General features: G+C 35.7%; 1 protein-coding gene across 1 annotated transcript in view; it reads right to left on the bottom strand.

Annotated features, from left to right (window-relative positions):
* Window positions 1-1,628: 1,628 nt before the first annotated feature.
* The window catches only part of insyn2ab (inhibitory synaptic factor 2Ab), a 35,488-nt gene continuing 23,418 nt past the window's right edge, over window positions 1,629-13,698 (bottom strand). The window contains exon 3 of the mRNA XM_047157590.2: window positions 1,629-3,238. Coding sequence (XP_047013546.1) covers window positions 3,055-3,238 — 184 coding nt within the window. The 3' untranslated portion in view covers window positions 1,629-3,054. The remainder of the gene's footprint in view (window positions 3,239-13,698) is intronic.

A 13,698-nucleotide genomic window follows, 5' to 3' on the forward strand; every position in this document is an offset into this window, starting at 1 on the left:
TGCTTGGCAATGGTCTTGTAGCCCATTCCAGACTTGTGTAGGTCTACAGTCTTGTCCCTGACATCCTTGGAGAGCTCTTTGGTCTTGGCCATGGTGGAGAGTTTGGAATCTGATTGATTGATTGCTTCTGTGGACAGGTGTCTTTTATACAGGTAACAAACTGATATTAGGAGCACTCCCTTTAAGAGTGTGCTCCTAATCTCAGCTCGTTACCTGTATAAAAGACACCTGGGAGCCAGAAATCTTTCTGATTGAGAGGGGGTCAAATACTTTTTTCCCTCATTAAAATGCAAATTAATTTATAACATTTTTGACATGCGTTTTTCTGGATTTTTTTGTTGTTATTCTGTCTCTCACTGTTCAAATACAACTACCATTAAAATTATAGACTGATCATTTCTTTGTCCGTGGGCAAACGTACAAAATCAGCAGGGGATCAAATACTTTTTTCCCTCACTGTATCTTTCCAAGTTGGAGGTAAACCATTGCCATGCTTTGCCACGAATTCCACAACTTATGAAGATAGACAGGAGAGTCTTATGATTGACTGTGCCAAGGCTGCTGAAAGGTCAAGGATGATGAGGACTGATGACAGTATGGCTGATTTAGTATCATGAAGCTTCTCAGTAATGGCCACAAGGGCAATTTCTTTAGAATGTGCTGATTTGAGGCCAGATTAGTTAGGATCTTGGACGTCATTCTGGGTAAGATAGAGAGACAGTTGATTTTATACAGCACATTCAAGAATAATAATTTTTTTAAAAATAGAAGTAAGTGGCACCAGCCAGTACTTGCTGATCTCTTGGGTATATAGAGTGTGTGTCTTCAGGAATAATCTTGAATATCTGACATTCAGTCAGTGGTTTTCATGGGACACATATATATTATATAGATATATTCTATATGGCCTTACATTCCATTGCATGCAGTCTATCTCATTAAAGTAAACATGCAAATGAAGAATATTATGGATCCCGGAAATCCTTGAGTCATAAGAGCAGCTGTCAAAGACAACAAATCATTCCAAGCTACAAAATTTATTGAGATTTAACAGGGTTTAAAATGGGACTCTGTTGTCAGTTCTGTTCTAAAACAGCTTTCTGCTTTTCTGATAGTAAAATCTACCACAGATTTACCCTGTTATGCAGGTCAGTCAGATGTTTTGGTGCAGATATTGGTTAATGACTAACAGGTGGACTGTTTTAAAAGTATTACAAACACTATTTAACATGTATTTACATACAAAAAAAGACATTGTATTGTATTAACTGAGAGAGAGAGACAGAGACTGGAGGGACATCTTATCCCCTTGTACTCACTGGCAATATCTGGGCACCAGGTGTTTCATTGGAGGGAGTCCAATCACAGGGCATGTCTGTGGAGCATGTCAGAGCTGGAGCCAATCAATTTCAGCAGGAAAAAAGTTCCCACCTTCTAATCCTGCAGCTGAGTCCTTTTCAGAGCACTACTCAATCTGTTCTATGAGCTGAGTGCTGTGATCTACTTTTTAGGTATCCCCAGGCAAGACAGTGCTCCTTTAGTATGCTTTGGGGTGTTGGGGGAGGAGTGATTCCATTTGAAAAGGATAGCCGATGCTTGAAGTTTTGCAGCAGTTTCTTTATTGTAAATGCATTGTTTGTGGGTAGAAAGAGTATAAAACGTAGAATATTGCACAATATAAATAAAATTGCACTTTCTCAAAGGTAAAGCAATGCATCTGTGTCTCATTATGCTACACTTACAGCTAGTCCACACTGTGCAATTCGATTGTAAATCTAAACTAATATGTGTATGAATTATTAAAAAAAAAAAAAAAGTGGTTTAACTGATGTCTAGACATCAGGTGATTGGCTCCTAACAATATACTGCATTTAGCATTGAAATAGATGTAATGGCTTGAGGGAAGTTGACATTTCTTGAGTAGCTAATACAAATCTGACAAGTAATAACTTCTTAAATTGATATAAATAAGATATTTACATAGCCCTCTTTTAGTCTGTATCATTTCACTTTTCAGTTCTCAAAGGATTTCAGGTTTTGTACACAAATACACAGGTTTTGTACAGTTCCAGTGTTTGTGTTATTAAAGTGACATTGTAGAAAACACCATGTAAATTAGATTGAAAATATACAATAAAACTACATTATTTTACTTTTGGACAATTGCCTCAACCATACTACCATATATATCGTTCAGCATGAAAGACATACTATTGTTGAAATCAAAAGTCAGTACAGTTTATAGAAAACATTTGTGAAAGACAGTTCTTCTTGAGCTCACACAATATTACAGACTTAATTACTTCTCAACAGCCAAATCCTCAACATCTAATTATGAACATAAAAGTTTTGATATTTGTAATGTAAAATATATAACATTATCTACGAACTAAAGTAGTCATGTAAAAATTCATGTGTTGTGCATGCAGTCAATTAATTCTGCATTTACACATTGTCTTTCAGAACAACTCAAAATATGAACAACTTCCCTATTACAGTAAATGTAATAAAGAAAGAAAATTATATATATGTTTGTGCTTTGCTGACTAGATGTCTTAGATGACCATCCAAAGTAGAATTTTGGTGAACTACCTGTGAAGGTTATTTGTTCCACTCTATAGAGCCTCTGCAGAAGGCGACAGGAGTTAGGACAAGAAAAGGAGAGAAATAGATTTTTTGGAGTTTAATAGTAGCCCTAACCTATCTTATCCAAAATGCTGGCTATTCTTACCATATTAAATAAACAATTAAACATAACCTTATATTTAATAATAATAATAATAATAATAATAATAATAATAATAATAATAACACATTTTGGTAAACATGATTCCAGTTCCCAGGCTGTTATTAAAGATGATAGGATGAAAACAAATGCAATTCCTCATTAAAATCCAACATCTAAATGCAGCCCCAGTGCTACAACCTCAAAACACTGGAATACGGTGTTTCACTATCTGTTTGTCAGTGCATAATTTTACAGATTGGGCTGTGGATGTTCTTGTGGCGCTATGGTGCATGAATGCTGGAAATAAGAGAGGTGAAAGTCTCAATTCAGAGAAACCAGAGTCTCCAGCGTGCATGCTTCTTGGCTTCAGTCTTGGACTTGCGCTTGGGGGTGGAAGTGTACACTTCATGCGTATAAGGCAGAGAAGGGTAGGGCGGTTCTACTGCTGGACACAGTCTTTTCATCAATGGCTGAAGTTTATCCTCTTGCAACTTAAAATCCAGCTCCACACTATAAAAAGAGATATATACATTTACTTTAGGTATGATTCTTCAGGGATCATAATGATTTATAATACATCAAAACTAATATCAGGTACTTGTACTCATATACGGTAAAAAAAAAAAAAAAAAAAAAAAAAAATTCCAACATCCAATACCATGTTAAGTAAGCCTGGTCTACATTGCAGCACACAACATTCGACTCGAAATGACAGCGATCTGGACATATTTCACAACTAATGATGCCAAAAAATGTGCTCTGCATATACAGTGGGGCCCAAAAGTCTGAGACTACACTGAAATTTAATTTAAAACTAGAAATATACAGAAACTTTTAGAATTTTTGAAAATTCTAAAACAACAAAAGGAAATGTCCAACATCTTGACTATTCTTGAATATTCAAGATGTTGCACAATTTCTAGGTCCCTATTTAAATGTAAGCAAATTTGTGATCTTGACCATGTTAACTGCTTAATACAAAATGTCCACGAGTCTTATCCTTTCCATTGAAGCATGATCTAACATGGATCATCAGGTTTTACAGAAACATGTGGAGTCTATGCCACCGTCATTAAAGCAGAAAAGGGACATACCAAATACTAAGATACTTTCTAAGATTCTATGTTTCGTTTACGTTATTGCTGATAATATCATTTGTAATGAAAACCTTTGTGTTAAATTTAAAAAGAATGCCAACCAGAAGCATTTTCACTAGTGATCTCAGAATTTTGGACTGTATATCAGGTGGATGTACTACAGCACCTTCCTACAATACCTGAACATGACCTGAACGAACATCGTTTGGTATTTAAACAGCATCTTTAATTGAGAGGTCAACTGTTGCATGTGAGAGCACTTCAGTTCTGCGAGTACTGCTTCCTTTCTCCTCGCTCACCAGGGTCCACACTTTGCGAATCAAGGTGCAAAACATGGTACCTTGCACTCATTTTTAATAGTCATTCTCGATAATATTGCTGTATTTTCAGGTTAGCCATCCTCTTGCTCTCTATTAAAAATACTGTTTAAATGGCAGAACATTTTTAAACATAAAATTAAGTTAATTGAGTTAATTGCCAGCAAAACATATAGCAGCAACTAATATATCGCCTAATATTATTTAAATTAGTCATTACAGTATCTGTATCGGCATCAACAAATACCAAAAACATACTCTAAATCTATTTATTTTATAAAAAATTGCCATTGATGCATCCCTAATTATAACAGACACGATATTAAAAACACAATCAGATTATTAAGTGGTAGGATGGCACAAAGCTGGTTTAACACATACAGATTTTTATATAACAATATGGTAGGAATTTTTAAACATTGCCAGTCTGATCTTAATTTGTTTGATCTCATATGATCCATATGCAAAAAATATTTTTTTGTTTTTGTTTCACTGATTCACTACTTTTGTGCTTATTTTCAACTGTCATTAGAGAAGAATCATTAGTTCAATATAAACACACAATCGCATATGTGTATAGGATACTTGTTGTGCTCTGTGTGTGTGTCAGTGTGAACCATCTGAACTACTCTCCTCCCTACAGTTATAATCCCTAGCTGATAAGATGATCTATGTGGAAAGGAGCAGTTAAAACCTCAGATTAACGGCCTGTTCCATTTTTACTCTGATCTAAATAAAATCATAATGTCCTGCATACTGTGACTCACTGATGAATAGTGCTGAGATGGAGAAGCTCTGCAGTCCACAGACACACACAACACCCCCTCCCTCCCCCCAACCTCCACCGTCCCCACCCGATTTATTAAATTCCAAATACACATAACAGGATGGATATGAGTACAGTCATGATCGTCAGTTACATCTATTTATTTAAGATTACTGGGTACTCTAAATAAATTACAACCACTTTGGCAGGCAATTGTATTCACCCATGCACAAAGCCCATGGTTTATTTTGCTTGTTATGAGATCACTTGGCACTGGAAGATACAGACTGCAGCCTGTGATGATCCACACTAATCCCTCCTGCAGTCCTCTGAATTTTTGTCCTGTTTTACTAAGTATGTGTGCTTTGACAATCAACGCAGCTCTGGTGATTGACAGATCTGTGTAAATGAGAGTAAATTTCTATCCAGTTTCTTAAATTTAGAAGTAACGGTCAAGTTACTTGTGTTTTATTCTTCTTGCACTCTTTGTGAAAGCTCAGCGATTCTTGACTCCTACAGATTGAAGAGAATGGGTTAGCTGTGCACTACTCCAGTATATGTTTAAGACTGTACTGCGCAATTAATCAATAGGTAGGTCTGGACAATTGCTTTCAGTGTACACACTCCTTGTCTTATATGAGGCCGAGTTCATATGGATGACCAGCAGAGTTGGGTGTTAGTACAAAGTAACGCGTTACTGTAATCGAATTACGTTTTCTGATAATGCAGTAATGTAAAGCATAACATTTTAAATTTGTCATTTGATTACAGTTACAGATGTGAATAAAATTATGTTACTTGTGTTACAAATTTTTTGTTAAGAAAACAATATTAAGTAAAATGCATTTTTAAAATAAATCACGTTTTGCCCCGAATATTTTTTCTTTAGCCCCGAATAATTCTCCACTTGTAGTGGTTTGTCACTGCGTAACTGAAGGTCAGTAAAAGAAGACTGCCTGTAACGTTATATCTTCAGTGAACAGAGGCGAGGCCAATCAGACAGGGTTTACAGGAAAATATGTGGAAACACTCGTGTCTTATTGGCTGACAGCACTCAATTCTGCCAAACACTAGCTCATACAGTCAGTGTGAGGAAAAATGGAAAACTGAAACACTAATATCCTCTGATGCTGAGCAGGAAAACAAAGAGTGTAAATGTGTATAGGACTTCCAGTTTACGTGAACATGATATGAACAGAGCATAACGGTAGATAATGTACTTTGCAACCCATATGATAGCTTAGCTGTGTCTCCCCTTGGCTAGCAACACCAAATGAGCCTAGTTAGAAAAGTTATATATTTTATCGGTCTGGTAGTCTTACAAACAGTGACAATACCCGAGGCATGTTTTATGATGAATCCAACCTTTTCTGATCATGTCATACAATGGCGCATGCTAAAATGGCTGAAAGAACTATGAGTTTCACTTTGTAGTGTATTTTTGAAGATTTGATCGGTTTTGAAAGTAACGTGAACGTAAAGTAATTATTAATCTCGTTACTTTATACATGCAGTAATCAGTAATCAGGTTACAATTTTAAAGTAGTAATTAGTCATCTGTAGTGGATTATTTTTTTGAGTAACTTACCCAAGTCTGATGGCAAGTAACAAAAGTAAAAGTCTGTACAAGAGTCACAGCCCAATCTGTTTGTATTATTCCAGCATACATTACTTAACTTTGACTGGCAGCATAGTGATGGACTCATAAAACTCTCTTTTGTTAACACCAGATAAAAGTAACCTCAGGTCTCTCTCAATTACATGCTCTGATGCTTTAGTTGACACACACATACACTAACACATTCACAAAGTAGGATTTAGAGAGTATCCCCTTGAGTATTTTATCGGCAAAATACAGACTATCCTAGCTCTGTGTACTGCCATAACTATTTGATCAAAACGTTTTTCTATTAAGCCACTGTTTCTGTGTTGGCACAACGCAAGACTGTTGGATCAAGATGGATTGAGATTGATTGTGTGGTGTTTACTCTACAAGTCACTGGATCTTTAGCAGTAAGTGAGGACAAGTTGGACCAGCTGTCTGTGTCTAAGTAGGTTACTTTGAGAAACAGATTATTCTTGGGGCTTGGCTTAAGTTGTGCAAGAACATCATCATCTTTATATTTTAAGACATTATCAGTTCTCAATGCAAGAGCAGATTTGTTACAGCCACAATATGGCCATCCCGGAATTAGATCTTTTCTTGCAGAAAGTGTGCTATGTAAATAGTAAAACATCATGAGGCATGCTGTTATAGGAAAATAATCAACGACTGGGTGGTATGATGGTGTAGGAACCATAAAGTTACATATATGAAATTATTGGACAATATATCAATGTTTTCATTATATAATTTGTTTCAGTGTCTGTTTCAATACATGTTTTTGTTATCTGTGTTCCCCTGGGGGTGGATGATAGGTATTGCACCTGCCTTTGCTACTTCCTGTGAGCTATCATTTTAAACAGGAAGTGAGGTGGCAATGGCGGGTGGGAAGGGAGACAGGTTTTGATTGTAATGGCATCTGTTCATGAAATAGAGCCACTACATGTGAGAGTACCTTGGAATGACCTAGATCCATTGTTTGTATCTTTGTGATTGCGTTATTCCAATAAAATGATCAAGATTTTCTCTACTTGTTGTGAGGAGCATCAAGTACCCTATATTTCATTGTTAGGAAGCCATTAAATGGATGGCATTACCTACCCAAAGTGTATTATTGGTTGTTATTAATTTCCAATAACAACACATCCTGGATAGTTTTTAACCATTAGTTAGTTAACTATTGCAGTATTTTATTAAGTAAAGAACATCATGTAACACATTTTCTTCATGTTGTGGAACATCCACAAATCAAGATGGTTCCTGTTAACACTTTTTTATAGCAGTTATAAACAGTAATTCCCTTACCAGCCTCACTTTTTCCTCCTTTTTATAATGAATAAGATGGAAAAACTCAACTTGTCATGTTACTGAGAAGTCCTCCTGTGTCAGAAAGCCTAAAGTTGCAGTTTTACCTCTGTTTGTTACAAAGTGTTGACACTGGAGGCTCCTTTTAAATTTTGCAGACAGTTTCACCATATCAACAAAATACACACTTTTAAAAAAAAAAAAAACAACATATGAGGGCAAGTTGTTACTGTTGAAAAGTTAATGCATTACAATAAGTGCATTAATATAGTCATCACAACTGGTACCTAGGTCAGAGCCATGATGTTACAGAAAATGAATCCTGACCACTCAGAATTGAGCATCCAAGAGCGCTGTGGTGATAACTATATAATCATAGTTATCAGTCTTGTCAAGTGATGCATTATTATTATTATTATTATTATTATTATTATTATTCAGAAACAACTGTTAAAACAAGGCAAAAATGTTGCTGTTTTAAAAATGCTTGCAATTATCATTAGTTTATGATTTTGCTTTCCAGCAGTGTTGTAAAACATGGCTAGCTCTGCTGCTTCTCCATCCGTCTCCTGTTTTCCGCCTGTCTGTTTAATGAGCCATCAATGTCCATTCTCTAGGGTGCTTGGAATGGATAGAGGATACAATGAAAGGCAAGTTAAGGAAACAGAAAATAATTCAGTCAGAAGCAGGAGAGAGGGAGGAACAGGCCAGCTGACTTGGCTGATCATCTGATTGTCATTTCAGGCTAAAACACGCAGCTAACCATCAACTGTCAGGTCATGCTCTCTAGACAGCTCAGAAACAGATTGGAGCAATCAGACATCCTCTTTTCCCACTTTTCCTGTTTCAGATTGTTTCACTGTGTCAGCAGAGCTCATTAGTGCTGACTACAGCCTGGTGTTCAAACCATTGCTGGCACCCAGCTGCACACAGTAACTTCTTTCTTTATCTCTTATTCTAACAGCTTAGCAGACTAAAGCTAATCACACAGAGTGAAAGAGAGCTCCTACAGCTGATAGAATTCCTCTGGACCCGCCCTAAAGCACTGGATTGTCTCAGTTTATTATGCTGCCATAAATTCTTTATTTGAAACAGATTTATGACTTATAATGCAAAACAGAGCTCATAAAAGAGACAGGGAAAGAAATCAAACACTGATTTAATAATTAATGCTAAGGGGATAGTAGCAATAATTGTCCTGGAGAGAAACAAAGGCAGGCAAAATGCTGCATAGTACTTGCAACAGCCTGGCTTAAATACATTTTATGTAAACAATGTTGAAATGTTGATTTTGCCTTGCATTAAAAATGCATCCAGTTGTGTTTTCCCCTGCATAATGTAAGTGGTTGCCTACCTAAACAGTTCAAGATGTGAAGATAGTAGGCACTACATCTTGCAATAATCCAAGCTGTATTGTGGACAGTCATGTTGGATTCATACTGGATGCTATGTAACAAAGAACAGGTTTTCTGGTACGCCAAAAAAAGAGAGAAAACAAAACATAACTTTATTTTAAATAGATGTGTATATCCATTCTGTATATACTACTGTCTGGCTTTATGCGTCTTTCCATATGCTTTTAGGAAGTGCATTCAGATTAAAATGATAAAGTGTACAAAGCGAGCGAGAGAGAAAACCTCCTAAATAGACAACAGAGATTCAATTTCCATGTTAAATTTCAGACTGTTTCTCAAAGTGACATACATTGCAAAGTTGCAGTCTTATCTACCAATATGGTGCATGGTGGCTTTTGAAAAATCCTTTCACATGGTCATATTTTGACATGCTATACTTTATATAGAAAACGTTATTCTACAGGCTTTCTTGACCTGAAAATGTTTCTCTGTTGCATGTATCTCTGAAGTGATGTTCTAGCTCTTTATAACCTGGTTAAAAAGTGAAAAGTGAAAGAATTAAGAGTTTCAATGGGAAATGAGTTCACTTTGATCAGTCTCTGTCTCATTACCTGAGTTAAAAGTCACTTGCAGTATTTGATGAGCCACATACTTGTCTCTTCACTCTGCAAGCTTACATCAGTAAGGAAAAAAACGCTAATTTTCTCGGTTCTATTCTGTTGACTAAATATCTTATTAATATATTTTGATTAGGCCATTTAAATGTTTTAAAATGTTGTCTACTTTTTGTAGTGTGTGTGCACACGCTTCTCGCTGTTTTGATGATGAGACTGCAAAGCATTGCTGATATTTTGACAGTCAGTATCTGATTACAAACTGGACTGATCAACTGATCCATTTCACTATTTATGTAACTATCCAAAAGCCTGATCAACTCATGAGAAAATCACACTTATTGTAGATAGCAAGGTTTTAGACATCTTTAGGCAGAGTATTTTTACAGCCAATATTAAATTGGCTCCTTGCACTTTGATATCTATCTATCTATCTATCTATCTATCTATCTATCTATCTATCTATCTTTCTATACAGTATCCCTTTACGCAGGCATCAAGCCAAGGTTAAAAAAAAAAAGAAAAGAACCTAACTAAAATTATTTCTATATTGTTATTTTCTACATTATACATTTCTGTTTTCTTAAAGTCAAAGTATATTACTGGCAGAAAAAAACTACAATGTGTGGCCAAAAGTATGTGGACGCCTGATGAATGACACCCACATGTGCTTGTTGAACATCCCACTATACATAGATTAGTCCCCCTTTGCTGTTATAATCACCTCCACTCTTCTGGGAAGGCTTTGCACTAGATTTTGGAGCGTGGCTGTGGGGATTTCATTCATTCAGCCACAAGAGCATTAGTGAGGTCAAGCACTGATGTCAGGTGAGGAGGCCTGGGGTACAGTCGGCGTTCTAGTTCATCCCAAAGTGCTCAGTGGGGTTGAGGTCAGAGCTCTGTTCAGGCCACTGGAGTTCTTCTACTCTAACCTTGGAAAACCATGTCTTCATGGAGCTCACTGTGCACAGGGACCTTGTCATGTTGGAACAGGTTTGGGCCTCTTAATTCCAGTGAAGGGGAAATCTTAAATCTACAACATACAAGGACATTCTGGACAATTGTGTTCAAACTTTTTTGGCAACAGTTTGCGAAAAGCCCACATATGGATGTGGGTGATGGTCAGGTGTCTACAAACATTTGGCCATATAGTGTAATATTTAGGTAAAACCCAATTTGTTCTAGAATTCAGCTCTAGCAACTTTCAATGGGTTTCTTCTAGACTGCCACACAGACACACAGACACACAGACACACACACATATATATATATATATATATATATATATATATATATATATATATATATATATATATATATATATATATATATATATATATATACACACACACACACCATAAAATAATGAATGCTAATGGATTTTTTAAATCATGAAAGGCTGTTAATAGCTATGATGCTATGATTATAGCATAAAGTGTATATATCTTAGGCCTAAATTTAGCTAACTTGAGAGCATAATTAGCTATGGGAGGGATGACATTACTCTCTCCTCTGTCAACCAGAGTGACACTAGCCAGTCGTGGGTGTCTGGATGCTGATGTATATGGAAGAGGGCAGATGCAGAGGTTGGCTTCAAGTGTTATTCTTCACTCTCCCTGGTTGGTAATTGTTGTGTGATTGGAGAGAGCTAGCTAGTAGGGTGCGAACTGGCATATGACTAAACTGGGGTCAGGCTAACCAACCAGGATTATTTTTCAAACCAATAACATCCCATGGTAGCTTATCAGGCAGGTGTAAGATGTGATTCCTTTACGTTTTCATGTCCAATGTAAAACTAATAATAATAATAATAATAATAATAATAATAATAAACAACTGCATTTGTAAATCAGATTCTTAGACCCATGTTCCTCCTCTACAAAAATCTAGTTTTGTGTAGCCTGTAATTCAGTTTTACAACCAGTGTAATTATTGCCCGGTAAATTGCTTGTTTTCTTTACATATTTAAATTCTACCACACTGCTGGATACATGTGAATGCACTGAACAATTATCAAATGGAACTGATGAAAAGCCCAAAATAAAGAAGATGAAATGCCATTCCACTTGGTTTCAACTCTGTGTTTATACAAACATGAGAAATAATTATATAACTGTGTTAACTGACTCCTCTGGCCACAACAATTGCATTTAAATGAATTTCTAATCTATCTAGACAAATGCATTCCCTTCACCCTCTGCAGTGTGCTGGATTGTCACAGTTATTTATTTTTTTTCAATGATAAATGGGAGGATCACATATGCAGCATCTCTTTTGGCTTGACACTGCATATACAGTAAATTAATGGAAAAGTGTTGCTTATAGAAAAAGTGTGTGCATAGTGCATTCAGACTTATGGTTACATGCTGATATTTACATTTATAAAAATAAAAATAATAAAAAAAAGACATCTAACTGTTAACGTGCAAATGTGGCGTATAAGTGTGCTTGTTGGGATGCGGGTGACAGCACTGAACCATAATAACCTTGTTGGTCTTGGGTGACAAAACAACACTATGCATTATGAATGTAAAATTCCTCAACAGGAACCTCAGTGTTTTTTCACTCTGACTCATACTCTGTCATTGACACACACATTCACACACATCTTATAGGTCATCAGCTGATTATATAATAATGCAATCCAATGCTCTGTGTTGCAGACAGAATGCCCTCTGGCTCTGTATTACATATATAAACACTTACAGGATAAATGATCACAGAAGGAAAAGTCTGCTCTGTTAGGTTATTCATTTTTACGGAATGAATGTTACAATATCTGATATTCATTTAAAAACTAGTTTTTTGTTTGTCTGGTTTTTAAGGGTTCTTTACTTTCTTTACTGTCTTTTATATAGGACAGTTTAGGTTACTGGTTAATTGGACAAGCTATTCTGTGTGTAGGCATGAACCCAAGTAAAAATATGTTCTAAGGTCTGTGTTCTGAATGAAAATCACATTAGTGGTGTAACTGATGGGAAGAAACTGTCCTCTTCCATCTGCTGAATTGGAACAATGAGCTCAAGACTCATCTATCCATTTAATAAATAAACTTATCATCAAGGTATGGTATCTTTTGTACCTTAAATAGGTATATTTTACCTGGAAAATATATAAATATAGCATACCTTTTAAGAATAATTTATGTACATTATTGGACCTTAAGGACTACTGATTGAAGGTACACTGCATACAACCTTCCAGGTAAAAGATACTAACCAGAGTGGCTCATGAGCACAGATTTTGGAGAGGCAGAACGACATTAAATAATGACATAGCCTCAAAGAAATTTAAGCCTAAAGGCTATCACACTTGACTTATTCTACCGGCTCATATGTAGCTAATATTTAGAATCACCAGGCAGATTTGGCAAGACTTTGACAACGAACATGAAAAAATGACACCAATTTTCAGTGAGAGAACTGAAAGATGTAGTCTGGTCTAAATGCCAGTGCCTCCAGCACAGACAAATAGCCTTAAAAAGTAAAACAATAGTTTGATTAGTTTATAATCAAAACTCAAACTCATCAGTTTGAGTTTAATTAGTTGATAAAACTGAACATCTGTGACATAACACTGCCACATTACTCTTCAATCTGTCTCATTTGTAAAATATATATATATATATATATATATATATATATATATATATATATATATATATTATAAATGTAAAAAAAAATTATCATGGCTTTATTGTAATCTGACATAATTTTATAAGCAATTGGTGCAGTTAATGTGATTTCTGTTTTCTGATAATGGCACGCCAAGGACACATTAACAACCTAGCTACTGACATAGCTAGCTAGATAACAATGAAGATTAAACTTGCTAATCACATCATTTTTAATAAGGGCTAAAAAAAACTATGGACTAATAGGACGGCTGTGTTCATTTACATTGAAATGGATTA

This window comes from Ictalurus punctatus, chromosome 9 (genome assembly GCF_001660625.3).
Source record: "Ictalurus punctatus breed USDA103 chromosome 9, Coco_2.0, whole genome shotgun sequence".
Classification (NCBI taxonomy): domain Eukaryota; kingdom Metazoa; phylum Chordata; class Actinopteri; order Siluriformes; family Ictaluridae; genus Ictalurus; species Ictalurus punctatus.